Source organism: Emydura macquarii, unplaced genomic scaffold (genome assembly GCF_026122565.2).
Source record: "Emydura macquarii macquarii isolate MOO-44397 ecotype Brisbane River unplaced genomic scaffold, CSIRO-AGI_Emac_v2 contig_1119, whole genome shotgun sequence".
Lineage (NCBI taxonomy): Eukaryota > Metazoa > Chordata > Testudines > Chelidae > Emydura > Emydura macquarii.
Genome location: NW_027131256.1, coordinates 19,714,694 through 19,736,694, shown reverse-complemented (window position 1 = coordinate 19,736,694; position 22,001 = coordinate 19,714,694). Strand labels below are relative to the sequence as shown.

The following is a 22,001-nucleotide window of genomic DNA, read 5'->3' as shown; positions in this document are numbered from 1 at the left end:
GATAATATTCATAGCAGGGAGGATCTCAGAGCCCCGGCTCCAGCTTGTGCCAAAACATCTACACTGCTATTTTTAGCCCTGCAGCCCAAATCTGGCAAGCCCAAGTCAGCTGACCCAGTCTCTGCGACTTGGTACCATGATTTTTTATTGCAGTGTAGACATACCCTCAGTAACATCTGATGCCCTAGAAACAGAACACAAAGGATAGGTATTGTCTGGAAAAGAGGAAGTATCAAGAGTAAATATTCCTCAGCTTTGTTTCCTAGTAAGGACATTTATATATCAATACTTAATTGCCTTTAATGAATAAGTGGAGCCAGTACTAGTTTTCAAATAACTGCTTAACTGAAAATATATGAAGCTATTCCACTGTATCGTGCAGTTCTTTTTGCTCCAAACATTTCTCTGTAAAGTGTGATTTCTCATCTCCCACAGAGGCACTTTCAGTAGGTTTACATATTATTTTGAATGAAAACAGGAGGTGGAAGAATCTGTTGTAAAAATTCAGTGCTGACGTTCCCTCATAATTTAGCCATTCACTTCATTACTATATCCAATACATTCCAATATTACTAAATAAGGTGCCCTCCTTCCAAAATTTTGGATTTTTTGTTCCTGAAGAGAAAAACCTAGCAGAAGTATAAAACCTGTTTCTCAGGCATGAGCAGGTCAACTTAAATTGCCATCTGGGGTGTTCTTCCATTCAGCTAGTTTACTGAAAGTACTCAGAGAGCAGGTTTGCCATTGATCTATCTAACTTACATCACTCAGGGGTGTGAAAAAGACATCCCCCTGAGAGACAACTTACAGTGACCTAAGCACTGTCCACACTGGTGCTGTATCAGTGGGAGATGCTCTCCCACCAACATAGTTTCCGTCTCTCGCAGAGGTGGAATAAATATGCCAACAGGAGAGTGCTTTTCCATTGGCATACAGCGTCTTCACCAGACGCATTACAGTGGTGCAGCTGCATCAGTGCAGCTATGCTGATGTAGCACTTCTAGTGTAGACCTGCCCTGAGAAGCTAAATAGTTTAGGCTACTTAAAAAGATACATTATCCTCTTCATGTTGTCATATAAAGTGTTAGTGGATTGGACAAACCACATTTTCAAAATGCAAGTTGCAATAGTAGTTTCCTGAAGTGCCAGGCATAGAGATAGATGTAGCTTGTATGAAAGTTTAGCAAAGAGAAGTAATTCTAACACAGGAAGTTTGATTCTATTACAACATCCTGTTCTCTTACTCTCAGTGAATAAGAGAAAAAGTTCAAATGAAGTTTTAGATTAAATTTTAACGATTCAAAATTGTGCACCATCAAAAGGCCATGACAAACACATTTCAGCTTAAAAATAATATGTTGTATATATTATATTTTATTGATAAGAATGTGTACATAGCTGTTACATACCACAAATATAATTCAATACATTACAATATAAGCAATTCCTTAAAAACATCTGCATTCATTTATAACACACACAACATATTTTAACCTGCAATATTATATAGATATTTTAAAAAGTTAAAAGCAGGGGACAAGATTTTCAGAAGTGACTACTGATTTTGAGTGCCCTTCTTGAGACACCTTATGGGGACCTAATTTTCAAGAAGTGCTGCTCAGCTACCCTCTGAAAAAGGCTTCTTTAAAAGGTATCTCAAGTTGGACACCCAAAAAATTATAGAGGCACATAAAAATCAGTAACTTTTGAAAATCTGGATATTTAAATGATGTATTGTATGCTTAAATCATATTTCACAGTAAAACAAATTATTGCAGATGCTTATTTAGTAACAATGTGTTGGCTTTAGTGTTTTCTCCAGACATAGCAAAAATTTAATTTAATTCATGGATGTACATATCTGAGGCACTACATTTTCTAAAAAGCTTACTCTTCTTGGACCCTTATAAAAGATAATGAAAGGAAACAATAGAATGCAATGCATTTAGGGTTTTTTTGTGTGTTTTAGGTCTTCCTTCCTGTCCCAGGGGCTTGTACATCTATTGCCAAAGTTAATGTATGACAGCTCTCTTATCTTACTGGCCTCTCATGTCTTCATTGCTTGGATCTGATCTGGTAACAAAAAGAAAAAGTCAGCTTCACATTAAAAAAAAACTGGTTTTAGTACACTGTACTTAGTGAAACTATCACCCCTAAAACCCCCCCAATATATGTAGATTACAAAATTATATCTCATTTGCTGTATCTATACTACATGAGCTCATAGCCATGGAAAAATTGCAGTTTACATCTTCAACTTGCATCCCAGTGGGTCTACTTTTGAGATTCTACTCTGATTAAGCAGTTTCTGCCAGAACTGCTATTTAAACAGAAAGAACCTACCACAAAATTATTTTTTCTTTTCCTCACCTTATGTGACTGCCTGGATCAGGGTAATAACAGACAGAACGTTACATGAGTATGCATTCCAACTCTGGATATACTCAAGTTCTGGAACTCTATGAACTGAGCTCCGTAACAGCTTAGTTCCTGAACAACTTATAAAGTATAGGACTCAGCTTCAATCATGCAGAGCTATTATTGCAATTCACAAGAAAATACAGTTTCCCACTGCTGACCATATTTCACAAAGCTGTTGCCAAATGCCATTTCTTAGCCACATTTCAATGTGTACTTAATTAGCTCATCCAGCAATGTAATGTGGGTGGCAAAGTAAATAATGTTCAAATTATAACTTCAGTAAAATAAAATAAATATTTTTCTAAGTATATGACAACACTCTGTTTCTCAAAGAGGACTACATTCACACCAAGCACATCCACCAAACTTCAGGTGGTTTGTTGTAGTCAGTTAAAAAAAATTATTCAGAGAAGAAAATGTAGTTTTTCACACTTTCAACTCAGAATTGGCACATGCATTTAGTCACACTATTTTATTTTGTGTGGAGCATGGGGGTAAGGAGTCAGCCTCAACCTTTGGGTAAAGGCCACACATGGAAAATTTCAGGCCCAAAAATGTATATTTCATAATTTTCTACAGCAGAAGTAACTACTATAAGTTAATGGTTTATCTTATCTTTAAAAATAACATTTAATTGAAATCTTTCCAATCAGGAGTTGACTGTCTATTTTTAATCTTTAATTTTGATCCAAAATGGGTTTTGCCAGGAAAGTACCTCAGGCTGGCATTTCAGATTCATGCAAACAACAGCCTGAAAGTGTGTACCTGGAGCATCACTTCCAAATCTAGGCTGTTGTCATGAAGACAAGAGGAATCAAAAGAAGTTGAGGCAATAAGACGACTTTCAGGTAAGAAGCACCTCTCCCCTGTAAAGTCCGGAAAAACAGCTGAGTTGCAAGCTGTCCTTGGTGATAGGATATAGGAGAAGACTAGGAAACTCAGAGTAAGCTGTTGGACATCCCTCCCCAAAAAATCCTGGATAGTGGGATAGGTGCATCCTGCCCTCTTGTGGGAGAGTAGAACATCCTCCCTGTAAATGTTATTTTTGGGGAGTTGTTCCCCCTTCCTCAAAATGCAACTGAATAGTGATAGTTAAGTAATTCCTTCACTCACATTCTCATCATCAACATGCAGGGAAAACAAAAGTAGTTTAAAAAAACCTATGTCATTCTAGTCAGCAGATGGGACTCTGAATAGAATGAGTACTCTAGTACTCATGAATAAATGGAGATAATACAAAATATAGTACCTGCTTAAAAGTAATTCTCTACTGCAGTTTGAATTAAGATTAACACTTTAGCTGTAATGGATTTTGGATCATTGCTGACATCTAGTGGCTTGCTCAGCACAAAACACCAAAATGGGGGGCGTATTGCACTGCTTCTCATAGAAGGCCTTGCACAAATACTGACTTTTGTTCCCAATTAGATTTAACCCAAATTATTTTAAGTTATGTTATAAGTAATTAATGAACTGCTAATTTCAGAAGTGTGCATTAGAGTAAGGAAATTAAAGTGATCCTACCAAGTTAAATGTAGGATTTGTTACTATTTGTTTATCAGTAGCACTCAAGGACTCAAACAAATACCCCATATGATTGTCCTACTAAGCACTATACAAACTCACAGGAGTACACAGACTTTGCACCAAAGAGATTAAAAGCAAAATTCTGTGTAATGCACATCTCATACTGTTTAGGTAATTATGATCTGTACAATGTAAATGTATCACTTTGTCTTTAGTTCTTTAATCCTGGTCTCAAACAAGAAGAAAGCAATGCACTTCTTGTAATAATTAGTCTTAGAAGGATTTAATACTATTTTACAATTACAGTGCTTAGCATTAATTACAGTGCACAAACATTAATAAATAAATTAAATAATTGATCCTCACAACATCCAAGAGAGATAGGTACTTTAGGAAGTATTGCTATTTATAGATGTGGAAATATAGGTTACATGATTTGCCTAAGGCTATATAGCAAGTCAGTCACAAGATTTGGGTTAAAAGGAATACTATCAATTATGTACATTTTGGTCTACATTTTTTTTATTTACTTTTGTGACAAGTAACTCTTAAATTTATTATAGCTGAAGGATTAGAGAAAAAATATCTTTATTTTCATATTTCTTACTTCATGCATACCAGTCATGTTCACTGTTTAGTCTGTAAAGCCAATTTCTCTGGTGGTTTGTGTGGGTCTTTCAAACGGCCAGAAACAAGAGAAAAACCATTTTTTTTTTTTTTTTTTTTAAAAATTAAAAGAAAAAAGTGATTGCAAATCCACAAAAATTGGTGGGAACTCAAGGGCAGGTACAGTACTTTTAACTAGACCTGGCTGAATTTTTTTGATCTAAATGACATCCCAAAAAACATGCCTTTTACATGCAAACAAAGTGTTCTGCAAACATAAAAATCAATTTAGCTAAAAAATTTGATCTGGAAAACTGAAACAGACAGTTCTATGGCTGATCAACTGGAATGCTCGTCAATTTCATCAACCTTCTCCCTCCCCCCAACAAGTGAGGTTGGTGTTTGCTTTCCCTGAGCACTGCTGGGGCAAAGAACCCTAGGCACTCAGGAATCCCAGTGACTCTGCCATCCCACAACTGCAGGAGCCAGAAAAAAAAGTGAGCCTGAATTATGCAGATTGCCCTGAGCCCAGGAACCCTGGTTTTCCAGGGTTTGTGGCTCCAGGGCAGCTCTATCATGCTCATCTCCAGCTCTGCAGCAGGGAGCCTGGAAACCCTGAGAACACCAGCTAAAGCCAGGGCTCTTAAGATATGTCTACACTGCAGTAAAAGACCTCCCTGCAAATGAGGTGGATCTGAGAGTCCAGGCTCTAATCTGAGCCCAAAAGTCTATGCTACAATTTTAAAGTCCCACAACCTGAGCTCCTGAGCTGACCTAGGCTCTGAGATTTGATGTCACAAGGTTTTTAATCACAGTGTAGACATACCCTTAGAATTTCTAAGATACTTGCCAAAGGGACAGGAAGTTCTTTGATTGGCTGCTCCAGAGCAGTGTGCCATGTGGACTTCTCTGGGCCTGACCCCCAGGGCTTTCAGACTCCTAGGGAGCTGCCCCAGAGTTGCAGACCCTAGGGGGAGACATGGCTGCTGCAGGGTAAAATTGACATTTCATTACATTTTTTTCCAGGATTTCCAATTCATGGGAAACGTTGAAAAATTTGGAATGAACCCAAATTTCAAAACCATTAACTTTACTATTAACTGTTGGCCAGCTCTATTTTTAACTCATTTTTTGAAAGTGACTAGATTTAAATTGACAGAGTCCCTTTATAACTCAGGAAGCTCATGAGAAACCTATTCTACAGTTCCAACAACAAATCCAGAAGCAAGGACCGAATATGTATTTAGCTTCCATATAATTATAAATGCGTACCACACCATACAATACATTTTAATAACCTTCTCTCGCCTCCAGACACCCATAAAAATGGACTCTCTCTCGAAGGCCTAATTCTCCTGACATCAATGGCAAGACTCCGATTCACTTCAATGGAAACAGAATCACCCCTAAACGTCACCGCTTGAGTGGAGGAAAGAGTCACATATGCAATTAGGAAATTGGTGTTCAGTTGTGCTCTTATACAATTGACCTGAAATAAGCAGGCTGAGCAATATGTCAGAATTTGAAACAGATAATAAAATATGGAGAAAAAAAGAAATATGGAACCCTGGAGCACGACAGCTAAGGTAACTGGGAAAATAAATTAACTTACTCTGTGTAACATAAGAATGATTCAAGAGCACGTTGTACTCTTATCATAACCAAGAAATTCTTAGACTTCAAGTCCCACTCTCAATAGTACACATTAATTTTTAGTAATAGTTTTTCTCTTTTTCTCCAAAGAATATTCTGAGAATTTGGGTTTATGTACGTTTAAAAAAAAAAGAGGTATCACCACTGCTAGAATGGACTGGCTGCAGAAAATCATAATTCAAAAAACAAAAAATACCACCAAAGGGTAAAATATTAGGTTAGGTACCGGTACTCACTGTGTGATTTGATCTGAGAGCAGAAATAGATAGAAACAAGGCAAATGAAATGAAAGAAAACTTACAAAATGAAGAAGTCTAGTGGAAAGAAAATAAAGTCATAACAGAATTAGATTTTGACCTACCTTGGAGCCAATCTACACCTTCTTGTAACCCTTCTCCTTTAAGTGCATCACTAGCACTAAAACAAACAGAGACTAAACTATAAAAAGCCATATAAAGACACTGGTTTGAGTAAAAGTGGCTATCACCTCTGAATTTTGTGAATTATGTGATAAAATACAGCAGAATATCTCCAAATGCAGCATGTGTCACTGTCAGGCATACTATTTTTTAACTAGGAAGTAGGCCATGCCTGCATGGGCAAATTTAACTATTTTGCTAGAACTATTCTAGTATAGCTCCCTTGGGTGGACACTATTCTGGAATAATTTCTCCACTTTGCATTATACCAGAACAATGTTTCTGCTACAGAGATTCCCCTGTATAGATAAGGTTGTAGAAAATAACTTCTGCAAAAAGAGTGATTCACATGCGTTCTTCCACCTGGCTCAGGCTTGGGGGCACACCGAGGTTGGAAAGGAGGTGTGACTAGATCATGCTGCACCCCTGCAATCCCCAGCTGGCATTAGGGAACATTGCCGGCTGATGTAGGTCAGTGTATTACCCAGGCTAAACTGGGACTAATACAGATCCACCATTGGAATGAGGGAATAAAAGCTAGCTACTTATGACCCCTCTTTTTGCTGCACTGAAATGAAACTTAAACAGCAGAGGATCTCGGTCACCATACTGGTTATTCATAAATCAATTTTCAAAGGTATTGGGCTAATGCTAAAATAAACAACCTATGATCACTTTGCAAAAAAATAAATAAATAAATAAAAAAATGCAGGCATGTTATCATACACAAATTGTAAAAGCAGAGAAAGGCTAGCAAATTATGAACAAGAGATGTATTTTCAAGTATGCCAAATCTAATTTGACAGTTTCTATGCAAAGTATTTTACCTACATAATACAGAGGAGAAAGTGTTAAAGAGTGTACTTGAGTCATTATGGTTACATTTTTACTGAAAGTTGCAACTTTTTATTTTTTAAGTTTGAGAATCAAATATGAAAGGAAGTTCAGAGCTGACCATTTCACAGTATGAAATAAAAAGCAATTTTACTTTGTTGTGCCAACATCTGGAGATTAAGCTTTCATGCTTTCCAAAAATCTCCATGTATTTTAAAATTAAGTGAACCACTGTTAATAAATAAATAAATAAAATAAAATCAGTAAAAGAATGTGTTTACTATTAAAATTAAAGGTACACTAGATATTTTAAAGTACATATCTAGAAATAATGCTTTGGTTTTGTTTTTCTCTCCTATAACTTTGATATAGTATGAAGCTGTTGTCAAAGAAAGAAGAAAAACTGTTGCCCCCACAGAGTATGTCTACATTGCAATAAAAAACCCACAGCACTGAGTCTTAGAGCTCATGTCAGCTGTCTCAGGCTGCACTGCTAAAAACGGTAATATAGACATTCAGGCCTAGGCTGGAACCCAGACTCTGAGACCCTCCCTCATCATGGGGTCTCAGACTTCAGCCTAAGCCCAAACATCTACACTGCTATTTTATAACCCTGCTAGCCCAAGTTAGCTGACCCAGCCCAGCTGTGGCTGTACTAAGGGTCTTTTATTGCAGTGTCAACATAGCCTCAGGGTATGTCTACTCAGCAATGTAAGCCCAGGGGTAGTGGGAGTGGAGTCTATGGATCCTGGGTTTGAAAGCTCAGGGCTTGAGTGTCCACTCATTGGTGATCCTAGCTTAAGAATTTTTGAGCCCAGGCACACCAGGACTCCAACAGCCACAACACAGTACGTAAACCCAAGTCCAACCAACCATATCACAGACTTCCTAATGCCTTTCTGAAATGTTTCTGTTCTAGCCCTTTCTCCACAGTGCAGTATGAGAAAACTTGACTGTCCACCTCACACATCACAAGAAGTTGCCGCACCACCAATATATTCTGCTGATCCATCATTTTGGTCTGCATGCTCCGAGCAACCAGAGCTAGCAGCATGAAGGAGTCATCATTTGAAGAACTTCTGTTGCTTCGGCTTTTTCTCCTGTTTCAGGAAATAAGCAGAGCTTCCATGACACACTGGTGGATGTTTCCTGACTCACCACAGGCACCAGATGGAGCAGGACGACGATGATACAGACAAAGAAGACTCAAACTGGCTGATGCTACTCATGACTCTTGATATAGCTGCTGATGACCCCTATGTAGGTACTTGTGGAGTAGAGCCACAAGCACAGACTGATGGAATCATATAGTCCTGTGGACCTGGAATAACCAGCAGTGGCTCCAGAACTTTCACATGAAAAAAGCTACATTTCTGGAGCATTGTAAGCAACTTGTCCTGAACCTCCAGCCTCATGACACACATAAGAGGGTGGCCACATCGATCCAGAAGTGGATTGCTAAAACCATCTGGAAGCTGGCTACCCTGTTATAGGTCTGTTGCTAACCAGTTTGGTGCTAGAACGTCAGCTGTGTGTGCAGGAGATTTTTGAGATGATCAGGTGTATTATTTACCCAACGGTAGTGGAAATAAACAATATTCCTAAACTAACTGCTGGTTTTGAGAGAATAGACTTTTCAAACTGCACTGGGGCCACTGATGGGACTCATGTGCCCTAGTTTGCCCCACCCCTGCCACTTTCCAGGGAGCAAGTGAGTACATAAACTGCAGAGGTACTAGTCCATTATTATGCAGGCCCCGGTGGACCACAGAGGCCGATTTATGGATGTCAACCTGAGCTGCGTTGGAAAGGTTCATGATGCCAGGGTTTTCTGTTGATCAAAAGTCTACCTTCACGGACAGGCTGGGACACTATCCCACGAAATACATTGTCAAATGGAATTATTATCCCCATTATTATTCTGGGGGACCCTGTGTAACCTCTTTTGCCTTGGCTTATAAAACATATCCTCATGTAAAAGGGTAAAATAGTTTTAAAAGAAGTTTTAAATTACACTCTCAGCAGGTGTAGAATGTTGGTTGAATATGCGTTTGGCAGACTTAAATCCTGTTGGTGCTCTCCACAGACTGGTTTAGATTCCAGCACCATTGAAGCTGTCCGCATTATTGTGGCTTGCTATGCTCTTCACAATCTTTGTGAAGCCAAAGGTGAGTCATTTGCCCCTGAATGAACTTATGACACAAATGTATTGCTGAACCAATTGCTGATTACAGCTGGAGTAAGATGCTCTGTGATCCCATGGACTTGAATGGGCCAACGGAAGGAGAAAAGGAGAACGGTACATTTATTAATATTTTTGTACAGCAACATTTACTATGAAGTACTGTCACATCACGCAATGAAATGGGGGTCTGTCACTGTACACAGTGAATGAAGAGTATTGATTGTCATGAATTTTTGTTATGGATGACATCACTGCTAATGTAATGGGGTGGGAACTGTATATTTACATTATTGATTGATATACATAAATTTGTTAAGAATTTCTGTTTGGATACATCTTGCCCATTGTACCTTATCATATGCTTATCTTTATTATTCAAAATATCTATTATAAAGCATGATGTAATTATGGCAATAAACTTTCTTAATGAAAGAAAAGCCTTTATCTGTTTTATTAAAATAACAATATTAAAGCATTGCCAGGCAGGCCAGCTGCTTTTAGAACACTGAAACAGTGATAAACCAATACCACAACAAGTTATAAAACAAAGTGCATACAACAAACACTGAACAGTGCAAACAGTGCTGTCAAAAAAAATCCCATAATTTTGTATGTCCCCTGGCTTGTTTTCTTTTCCCTTTCTTATGCATTTAGCACACACTTGCCACTACTGCACAGGCATGGAGGCCTGCAGGAGAGTGGTGGACTGCAGGTGGAAGAAAGTCTGCATGGGTGGAAGTATGCAGGGGGTGTATTTGCCCAGTAAACATGATATATTGGGTTGCATGGGCCACCCAACCAGGGAATTGTCCAAAGTGGTCCTGGTAATCACCATATGGTACCGCGAAGGAGACTCAGGCCATGGTGCAAGCATGGCAAGAGCCTGCACTCTTGCAACTATTAGTAAAAGCTACTCTCTGTCTTCCATCCTCAACCAACGTTCTTATAGTTCAGAATGGCAAAGAGATATTTTATTCTAAGCTTCCAGTGGCAAGCCAGCAACGTATGCCACCGAAGTATTAAAATTTATAGTGATTGAACAGCACTTCTACCAGTGGAGTGGGCTGGTCAGTTACCAAGGTGGCCCTGGAAAACATGTCCTTCCCTGAAATATGACTACTTATCTGGAGTTCCTGCTACGGGAAAAAATGTGCAGCTATCACCACCCAGGATTGGGAAAAAATTAATGGGGAAATCAACAAGATGTTGCATTAACAATCACATGGATGCCTTTTAAGACAGCTACAAACACACTAATACGGACACACTGAAGAACTCCATGGTAATAACTCCCCTTATTAGCTTGTAATAACTTTTGCATTGGTTATAAACAGAAATCCCTCCCATTCCTATATTCGTAACAACAATCACAGAGCCAGAAGCTTACTAGGCTCCATTTTGAGTTCTCTCTCTTCCAGTTCTGCTGCCAGTTCTGCAGCAGACTGCTCCTTTCAGGGGCATTGAAAAGCTTCTCTGAGTAAATACTTAGGATGTGCTGCAGCTGCTCCAGTGGCAAAGCCTCCTCAGGGATCGGTTCCAGCACCAGTGTCACTTCATTAGCCTGATCCAGCACATGCTGACTCACTTCCAGTCCTATTCTGGATTCTGGGGTCAGAAAGTCACCATCCCAGCAGACTAGGCCATTGTGAAGTATTGTTGGCTCCATGCTCAGCATAGTACCCAGCATTCTGACAAACTCCTTGCAAGGGAGGTAGGATGACTGCGAGTTACTAGACGTGATGTTCTCATCCCTGGCTTTCTGGTAGTCAGTCTTGAGCTATTTAATACAATCCCCGCACTGATCACCCAGACAGTGAATCCTCAAAATTGCTAGCTTCTTCACTATCTTCTGGCATATACAATCATTCATGGTATTTTTCCTAAAATCAAATTTTTTGCTTGCCTTACTCCAGAGATTCACCAAAATCTTGCTACGCTTCTGCGATCAGGGAACAGCACACTTGGCAAAGGACTTCTTCTGGTCAGTGGACATTGCAAATGCAGAAGGGTCACAGTTTGCAGTTCAGTGGTCAGAATAAAATGATAGGGTTAAATGCGCTGAACTGCTGTACTTGAACCAGAAAGGTTGCTTCCATCCCCTAGGAGTTGAATGGCTACCCTTGGGATAGAGAAGACAAAGAACACCCATGGCATTGTGGATAGCATTGGCAGACTCCCAGGACCCTAGTATGGGGGTCCTGGACCCAAGCTGCATCCACATTGCAAAATGATGGAGTTTGTGCTTAAGTCCCAGCAGGACCTGGGTTCAAACCCACTCACCCCGCAAGGTCCTGGGGTCCAGGCCCTAATCAGACAGAACTGTGTGTAGACAAAAGGGGTTTTGGGCTCAAGCCTGAGTCTGAGCCCAGGCTTATATTGCAGTGTAGACATACCTTAACAGTCTTATGGTCTAGTGGATTAAAAACATGGCTGGTGCCTGGAAGTCACAAATCCTATATACATCTCTGATAGTTGCGACTAACAAATGGAAAGCTTTTTTTTGGTGAAGAATGGGGCATAAGCCATCTATTTCAGAAGAATTTAAACATTCACTTAAAAGTTTCTAGTATGTGTGACTGTAAAGATAATGTTCCAAATGTGAATTGGTGCTGTGTTGTCTACCTTGATCTGCACAGACAGATAACTCCACTTCCTGTTCTACTGTTGGTAGCTTTCCAAAGTACTTGCAGTATGAAATTACCAAGATTCTGATCAATTTCACAACTGATACTCAGAATCCCACAATGCATGAGAGGGACAAGCTGCAGCACTTTGGTAAGAATCCCCTACCATTCCACTTCACAGCAAAAGTGAGTGGGGCTGTTCTTCTCATTAAGACACTGCTCCTAAACTTCACTGGAGGCAACCCCTCCTTGATTCAGTCTCTGACTAGTAGATTTCTGGTACATTTTTCAAGCCCAACTAACTCTACATTATTTTACAAATTAAATATTTTTTCAGCCAGATTTCAAAGCAAGTATTGTACAAATCCCCATAACTACTCAGATAACTCGTGAAAAGATACAGCATTTTGTCTGGCTTTCTCTCATTTAAGTAATAGGATAGTGAATGCTATGGAATAGCTAAAAGCTGAATATTTCAATCAACAACAAAAAAGGTGAGGTAATGGTACTTTACCAGATATGCCATGGTTTATCTTTGATGTTTTCTAAAGACAGTAACTGAGAGACTTTTACAGATGATACCGCATCCCTGAGATCCATCTTGTTAGCAAAGAACAAGATAGGTATTCTACGGTGTTTGACATCTAAGCATAAACAAAAGCAAAAGAAAACCAGAATATTTGGTAATGCTTGTCATCACTGGCAAGTAATGAAATGTGAACAATAAAAAAGGATATACTGCTTACCTGTCATTGTGGTTCTTTGAAGGTTGTATCCTACCAAGATGCACACTGTTGGGTCACATGGCCTCAGGCGCATGCTTTGGGAGTGCTCACAAATTTTCTGGTAAGTTTTGGAATCCCTCCCCAACTCAAATACATTTATGGCTGCAGATTTAGGTTGTTGGCGAAGAAGAGGAATATGCAAGTGTCAAATCATAGCTTCCAATCACCACATCGTCACTATTTAGTGAAGGACAGGGTGTATAAATAGCCACAAAAATTGATTAAATTAAAAGCTCATACCCCTGCAACTATAAGTGAATTAGGATAGGCTGAGCTATCCTCTGGTATCCTGGAGAATACCCATTACTTTTTCTAAAGCTTACAAAAAATGGAAAAAACAATGTATCTGGTAATCCCTCACATCCCTCCTGTGTTTGAACAAAGGCCTCATTTCCAGTAGTTCTTCTCAGCTAGCAGCAGGCACCACAAGACTAAAGCACGCAGCTCAGCGCACTGGCACTCTACTTTTAGTTCTTGGTATACTTACATACACCCAAGAAGAGCATGAAGAAATGTCTTTATATCACAGATGCAGATAAACCAGTAAGACCACACTCAGCATCTAGTAAAATGCTCATGACTGTCTGGCCATTAGAGAATATAAAAGAGTTGCTGGAAGAAAAAGTCCACCAGTGCTCTAGCCTTAAAAAAAAAAGTTGGGTAACAGCAAGTCTAGCTATGGGATACCAGTGCTGTTATCAAGGAAAAGGGTGGTGTATTAGGGGAGACAATAATCAAGACTACATCTGAATTTATCATCCAAAATGTTGATAGGAAGAAGCTACTTTTTTCCCCCCTAGATAACAGAATTTGCCATAAGCATCTGGGATACAGCTTCTCCCTAAACTCCAAGGAATGGGAAGTAAGCAAACTCACTTCCCATTAAATTAGTTGTTTAAACTTGGAACACAGATCAGTCTCTTTTACTGATAAACTAGTCTCATAATTCTGAAGTGGCTCGTATTTTTTTTTTTAAACAATTCTTTGGCCTTTCTTTATAGTGGATGGAAGCTACATTTCTCCCCCATCCCAACCCTCACCCCTCCTGCATTCAAAGACCAGGATGGCTCATCAAAAAGCAAACAATAACTAAAACTGTCTGCCATCTCCGAAGATACTTTTTTCCCCAGACAACATCTAGCAAATTAAAACCCTCAGAACAAACAATTTAAGCTTAATTAAAGCAACTTTTAGGTTTCACAGTTAAACAGTCAAGAAACAAAGAGCTAATCATGTTCCCCATCTGTAGGAATCTATGGATGCATTAAATATAGGACTAAGGATATCACATATATGCAAAGTGGCCAAATTAAAGTTATTATGGGAATCCTAACATTTTTTTATTTCCATCTTTTATTTCATCTGTGCAATTCTAATGTTATATTAACAGATTACTGCTCCTAATTTCATGGGGTTTTTTTGGGGAGGGATGGGGGTGTTAAGAGAAAGGGTTAAAGCTCATTTAAGATGCCAACATCATACATTGATAGGTGTATACTTAAGTAAGAGTATACACTTCTATCTAGAAGAGTACTTGTGAGTTAACAATATTTTCTACTGCATGTACCCAGCAGTCAGTTGTTAGTCTATCATTAATATCCAGTTTTTTCCAAACTTGGTTATGAATGTTCTTAATGGGAATTATTTTCATACCTCATTTAAAAATTAGCCATTTTTAAATTGTGCAAAGTTTTTTAAAATGGAAAAAGTATTTTTCTAACCTGCACAGAACATAGATGTCTGAAAGTATTTTCCTCAAGCCTTCACCTTTTGCCAGAGAACATGCGAAGAAAACATCTGCCCAAGAAGTGATTTTTCAGAAAGTTATGAACTTGTGAAAAACTAGGGCTGAAACTATTTTGCAACTTTTGCTTCCCTTCTACAGTATCAGCTTTTTTATATACTGCTACAAAGTTATACAGCTACACATACTTATAAAAACGCAGAAGAGATTCCCCTCTGCCACCTTCAAATATCTTAATATTGTAGCTACTAGTTAATGCCTGCTTCTCTGTTATAGTCAGAGGCCATCGCATCTTCCCTCTCTCCCCAATGCCTTGAATTTTATATAAGGGGTTTATGAAATTTCTAAAAACTTGAAGATATCTTAGAAGCATGTTCTGGAAGTCCAGTGACCCAGGAGTGGATATCCTTTCAAGATAACAACCGTTAGAGAGCATCAAGTATCCTAAATGCTGTAGAACAAAGTCATGATAAAAATATAACTGAGAACAGTGGCTATTAAAACCCCCACTGTTTGTAGTATGTCTTGTCCAATTATAATAATTTATTTTTCTTTAAAATGTTTTCATTTTCATAACACACTCAGATACTGTAATCTCAGGGCACAAACCAATATGCATCTCTTAAAAATACAGGTATCACAATGAAACTGACTTACCCATCCTATCCTCCCCGACCATTTTAGGAAAAAGCCTGAGAAAAAATACCTTATGCTAAAATATGTGTCCCTGTTCTAGCAAACCTTCAGGGGACATTGATTCGGAATTCTAGACACCTCTTATGGGGATCACCAGACACCAATCTCTACTTAAATCTAGGGACATCTTCTCAAGTGTACCAGCTGACCTCAACTGCTGCGGTGGGCACATGAGAAGAAGTGGTCTTATTCCAAGTACCAGGCACAGTAAATATCATAAGCCTAATCAAAAAATATTAACTGAATCAATCTGAAACTATGTTAATCAAGCATAATCAAACCTAGAGGATAATAAGTAATGGCCAACACGGATCTGTCAAGAGCAAATCATGCCAAACCATCCTAATTTCTTTCTTTGACAACCTAATGGTGAGGAGGGATCAGTAAGCAGGTCAGATCTGGACTTTAGTAAGGCTTCTGACACAGTCTTGCATGAGATAAACCAATTAGGGAAATAGTGTCTCGATTAAATTACTATAATGTGGGTGCACAAGTGGTTGAAAGTTGTCAATTGATTGCTGTCTGATAGAGAGGACATATCAAACGGGGTCTCACAGGTGTCTGTCCTGGATCTGGTACTATTTAGTATTTTCATTATCTATTTGCACGACAGAATGGAGAGCATACTTTTAAATTCTGTAGGCAGCAAATTGGGAGGGGTTGCAAGCACTCAGGAGGATAAGATTAGAATTAAATGATCTTGATAAATTGGAGAATTTGTCTAAGAATCAACCAGATTAAATTCAATAAAGTGCAATGTACTGCACTTAGGAAAGAAAAATCAAATGCTCAAATACAAAATAGAGAATAACTGACTAGGCAGCAGTACGGCAGAAAAGACTGTGGATTATAATGGGTCAGAAGTTGAATATGAATTAGTGCGATGCGATTGTGAAAAAGGCAAATGCTATTCTGGGATGTTCTAAAAGGACTGTTGTATGTAAGAAACAAGAAGTAATTGTTCTGCCTTATTCAGCACTAGTGAGTCCTCATCTGGAGTACACTGTCCAGTTTTGGGCACCATACTTTAAGAAAGATGTGAACAAACTGGACCGAATCCAGAGGAGACTTACAGATATAGTAAGAGGTTTAGAAAACATGACCTATGAGGAAAAGTTGAAAGAATTGGGCATGTTTAGTCTAGAGAAGAGAAGGTTGAGGGGGATCATGGTAATAGGTTTCAAATATGCAAAAGACTGTTATAAAGAGTCTGGTGATCAATTGTTCTCCATGTCCACTGTGGGTACAGCAAGAAGTAATCGCTTAGTTTACAGCAAGGGAGTTTTAGGTTAGATGTTAGTAAAAACTTTCTAAGTACAGGATTAGTTAAGCAGCAGAACAGGCTACCTAGGGTGTTTGTGGAATCCCCATACTTGGAGGTTTTTAAGACTATATTAGAGAAACACCTGTCAAGGATGGTCTAGACTTGTTAATACTTTATTTTGTTTATATTCCGATAATTTATTTTGTAATTGTATGGTAAAAATGAGAAAGTAAGCCATTTTTCAGTAATAGTGTGCTGTGACACTTTTGTATTTTTATGTCTGAAAAAGCAAGTAGTTTTTAAGTGAGGTGAAACTTGGAGGTACGCAAGACAAATCAGACTCCTAATAGGGGAACAGTAGTCTACAAAGGTTGAGAGCTACTGGATTAGACAACCTCTTGAGGTCCTTTCCAGCTCTACGTTGTTGTGATTATTGCTAGAATGATTGCTACTTCTCTTGCATACACCTTTGCACTGTCAACCAATTTAGGAGTCCCACGAATATTTCACAACAGCAATACATAAAAAATTTCTATCACGTTTGTTTTGTCATGCTATGAGGCAGAAATTCAAGATTGCCTTTTCCTATGCCAATGAAAAAGTGGCGCGTTGTAGAAGGTCACGAGCTTGATCCCTGGAAACAAGGTTACACTCATTTGTACAGTTGAATTTGTTCTTTCTGCAGCCTTCTTCATTATGGGTCACTCTCTTCTCCTTGACATTCTGCTCTCTCTTGGCTGTTGTAATGCTATCCTCCAACTATTCCCTCTGACTGTTATTTCTGTCTCTCCTTTTGTACCAGAGTCTGTCCTTGGACCCTCTCCTCATCACATTATCCCCAATCAACTATCACAGATCCAATTATAATTTCTATGCTGAACAACTCAATCTTGTTCATTAAACTGTGCATATTTTGTTTTTACAGCAAAAAAGCCCCCAGAATCATTCTTATTTTTGTTAATTAGATTCCGCATTAACTTTCTTTCTGACCAAGAGGTAGTGTGTAAACAGCTTTTCCTTCTGTTATCAGTAAGGATAAGACTTTGTCACAGAGATCACAGATGTCACGGATTCCCTGACTTCCAGAGACCTCTGTGAAGCTATCCTTTTCAGTTTCCACCCCATGACCTACGGCAGCAGCGTGGAAGCTGTCAGCTTCTGAGGGCTGCAGAGCTCTCAGGCAGTCCTGAAGCAATTAGGGAGTGGAGGAAGGGTAACTGCAGGGACCCCCAGCTCTGAGCCGCCACCAGGGGCCCCACTGCTGTCAGCCTAGCTGGGCAGCAGAGACCCCGTGGCTCCAAGTCCCTGGTGGTGGCAGCGACCCTGTGGCTCTAACCAACCAGCCACACTGTTGTCAGCCAGGGCGAATGGCAGGGGTCCCCAGCTCTGAGCCACTGCCTGCGGCAGAGAATCCATGGCTCAGAGCTGTGGAGCACCATTCTGTGAACCGGGGCAGGTAGCAGGGGCCCTGTGGCTCAGAGCCGTGGTTGGGGGAGCCCAGGACTTTGAGCTGGGACCCTGCATCTTCCAGCCACCTTGGGCAGCAGGGGGAACCTGGAGATCCTAGCCACTGTGGGGGGAGCCCAGAGCTCTGAGCTGGGATCCCACAGTTCCCTGCTGGGGGGTTGGTGTAAGGACCCCAGAGCACTGAGATGCACAGCTCTCTTCTGCTGCCATCTGTGTGTGTGTGCGCGCGTGTGTGCGCGCGTGCACGCATGCATACACCCGAAGCTCAGAGGTCCTCACAGATCCCAGGCAGGTCAATGCTGAAGTCTAGTACAGCATTAGCCAATCAGCAAAAAGTTACATTGAGGTAATTCATGGTCTTAATGGAAAATTTTTCAGATATTACAGATGAAAACACACTATTTAAAAGCAATACATACTGCCTATTAACTCCAAGATTCTAAATACCACAATTTACTGTACCTCACAGCAACCATTGTCTTCTGTTTCACCGTGGTCAAAAAGGACCCAATCCAACTCTCACTGAGGTCAGGAGAAATCTGATCAGGTACTAAGTTTTGATGTTCTCCTCAACAAAAGTAAATATTTGCTTGTTATACAAGTGCCATTTTACTTTTAATCTAGTTCATATCAGTGGCTAAAATGGAGGAAAATTTATTCGAAATGCAAAGTGTCTATAATAACAAGAATTTCTATGTTTAAAACTATACAACATAATATGGAGATGGTAGGAAAAATATAGTCTTCTCACCTGGATGATTCAGGAGGGTGTCAAGTTCTTCTTTGGCCACAACCATTCTCAATTTATCACTGCTATCAATGACAAAAATAATGGCCTGGCCTTCTCTGCATAATATAGAAAAGTAAAGAGGCAAATTTATAGGCTGTCTCAGGAACTTAGACCAACAGAAGAACAAATACATAGTATGCTAGGTCAATATCTTATCTTTACTCCTCTCCCATGCAGAGTTACCTAGTTCCTTCTACAATCTTAGGGAAGATTTTTGCTACACATCTTTGAGTCCAGGCCTGTTTCTGAAGTCTGGCCTTTTGGCTAACAATATAACTTTTCTGCTATAAAAAAGCTGTCAATTTCACAGCCCATATGGTTTGCTGTATACAGATCTCTTACGAAAGCTCAATTCCTCTGCTGAAACACATGACACCCAATGTGGCAATATTAGGTGCCAACATAGCTGGGCCAACCAGTGTGAAAAGGGCTAACCCCTATCAGAACGGTCTTGAAAAATTACGTTCAAGTCAAAGTTCTTTAGTTCCTTATCTAAAGAATCTTGTTCAGAGAGTGCTCAACCCGACACTCAGATGATAAGAACGTGGCTCATCTACAACCAGTTTAACAACTGTGCATAAGCAGAATCATTAAGCTTTGATACCAATGTCTAAACCAGTGGTTCTCAACTAAGTGTACACCTACCTGGGAGCATGCAGAGGTCCTCAAGTGGGTACATCAAGTCATCTAGATATTTGCATAGTTTTACAACAGGCTACATAAAAAGCACTAACAAAATCAGTACAAACTAAAATTTCATAGAGAATGATTTGTTTATACTGCTCTATATATTCTACACTGAAATGTAAGCACAATATTTACATTCCAATTATTTTATAATTCTATGGTAAAAATAAGCAAGTAAGCAATTTTTGAGTAACAATGTGCTGTGATACTTTTGTATTTTTATGTTTGATTTTCTAAGGAAGTAGTTTCTAAATGAGGTGAAACTTGGGGGTATGCAAGACAAATCAAACTCCTGAAAGAGGTACAGTAGTCTGGAAAGTTTGAGAACCACTGGTCTAAACCACTGGTATCTTGAAGAATGCCGAGAAAAACTTTCGGTATGCACAGCCGATTCAGCAAGTGACTTTGTAGACTTAATATTGAGAGTTAGTTTTGTTTCCAATAAAGGGAAAATTGAAAATGTTTATAACAATATATCAATAGATCTCTGAATTGTGTACAAGAAACTCCTATAAATATTTTTTGTAATCTTTTTCTCTGCATCTTACTTTTCCATAAAGGTTAGCTACCAGTATGTCCTTCTCCCTCATCTCCACAATGCAACCCAATCCTGCAGTTCTTGATCACCTACTATTGCCATTGAAGAGAGTGGGAAATTTGGCCAAGTTAAGACTGCATGAGTAGGCCCACATTTATTGGTGTGTATTGCATAAAAAGCTGAATAAATTGTAAGCAAATGCTTAATATTTGCTGTGAATGTTCCAGCATATCTAAAACTACTAAAATAAAATGTTAACAGCAAGTTTGTACAATAGTACTATAGTGAAGTTACAACTGAAGCATATATTTACTTACAAAGAAATAAGATTCTCCTATGTCACAAAAACAAACAGGGACAATATTCAAGTGTCAAGGTACCATATGTATCATTGTCAGATTTTAAGATGTTTAAAAAAAAAAAAAAATACCCTTGAAGAGAGAAGCGTGAGCCAGATAAGAAAAAAGTGCAAGTGTCAAGTACTTGGAAATACCTATTTACGTGCATAGGTTCTAGATCAGACCTGTAGATTAACTTGGCAAGTACAGAAAAATGAATGTCTTGCTTATCTTCACGAGTCCATTATATTGCTTTTCTGGATATTAGTTTTAACTGGAATTAAATCCCATCTAGATAAAAGCACTGCACTGGATAAGGAGGATATTGATATTAGAGTGCACCACAGTGTCAGTGTTCCTGCTAAGAAACTACACTCAAACAACTGTGGACATGATACAAATGAAAACTAACTAGTTGCACGCATGCTGATTTTCTGCCATACAGGACATCACTGTATTAAAAACTGGCAATAAGGGGAGCCTCCATGACACACTGACTGAGATTTTTCAAAGCAGCCTCTCGGAATTTGGTATCCAATTCCCATTGAAATTCAGTGGTAGTTTGGCACCTAACATTTACAAAATACCCATCCACCTGACAATTTCTCAAACTGCCAATTCACTTTTGTAGAAAAAAAGCTCTGTGTTAATCACTAATTTAAAAAAAAAAAAAAAAAAGATGAAGAGGGAAAAAAGAATATTACAGCAAAGTCTATTATATAATAAGCACATCAAAATTCAAGCATTCAAAATGGAGAATTCAGGTTACTTTTGTCTTGCTTACTATTCATATGAATGATAGCAAAAGAGTAGTTTAGGAGCTAGAAATCACTAAAAATTAGTTTCAAATTTTATCATCAGCAAGAAATAAAATGGAAAAATCTCAAAATAGGGTATGCGAAAAGAACAAAAGCACAATTTTATTAAGTGCATTGGATTTTCACCACACCATATAGCATAAAAGGCATAAAATTTATTTGTACCCCAATGATTACATAGGTGCCTCATTCTTTGAAGCTTTGCTTTACAATTGTTTACAAAAATCATAACAGTAAATCAGCATCTTTTAGGTTTACCCATGCCCCCAAATTGGATACCTACAGAATGTCAAGAAAATGATAAGATATCCTATCTCTGCCTTGTGATTCCCCAACTTTTTTTTTTTAAAGTGTTCAAATCTCTCCTTTTCTATGCTTCCCTCAGTGAACTAACAACCAATCCCCATACATATGCTTGTTACCAACTTTTCATAAATCTCCTTATTTTCTATGTCCACATGCCTCCCATCCCATATTTTATTGTTCTAAGTGAGCTGTGTTTTGAATTATTTATACTAATAATCCAATATAAACCTGCAGCAATATTATGGTTTAATCAGAAACACATAGATCTAGCACAAACTTGATGTCTCAATACAAGAATA

At 38.8% G+C, this 22,001-nt stretch overlaps 1 protein-coding gene across 4 annotated transcripts in view; it reads right to left on the bottom strand.

Annotated features, from left to right (window-relative positions):
• Positions 1-1,343: 1,343 nt before the first annotated feature.
• Positions 1,344-22,001, bottom strand: part of ARL6 (ADP ribosylation factor like GTPase 6) — a 35,537-nt gene continuing 14,879 nt past the window's right edge. For 3 of the 4 annotated variants that reach the window (XM_067546269.1, XM_067546268.1, XM_067546267.1), the window contains 4 exons: positions 18,977-19,071; positions 12,784-12,913; positions 6,569-6,624; positions 1,344-2,073 (listed from right to left, as the gene is read on the bottom strand). In XM_067546269.1, coding sequence (XP_067402370.1) covers positions 2,048-2,073; positions 6,569-6,624; positions 12,784-12,913; positions 18,977-19,071 — 307 coding nt within the window. In that variant the 3' untranslated portion in view covers positions 1,344-2,047. Of the gene's footprint in view, positions 2,074-6,568; positions 6,625-12,783; positions 12,914-13,029; positions 13,232-14,775; positions 14,852-18,976; positions 19,072-22,001 lie in introns of those variants that run through there. The other variant, XM_067546270.1, reaches the window with a different exon arrangement.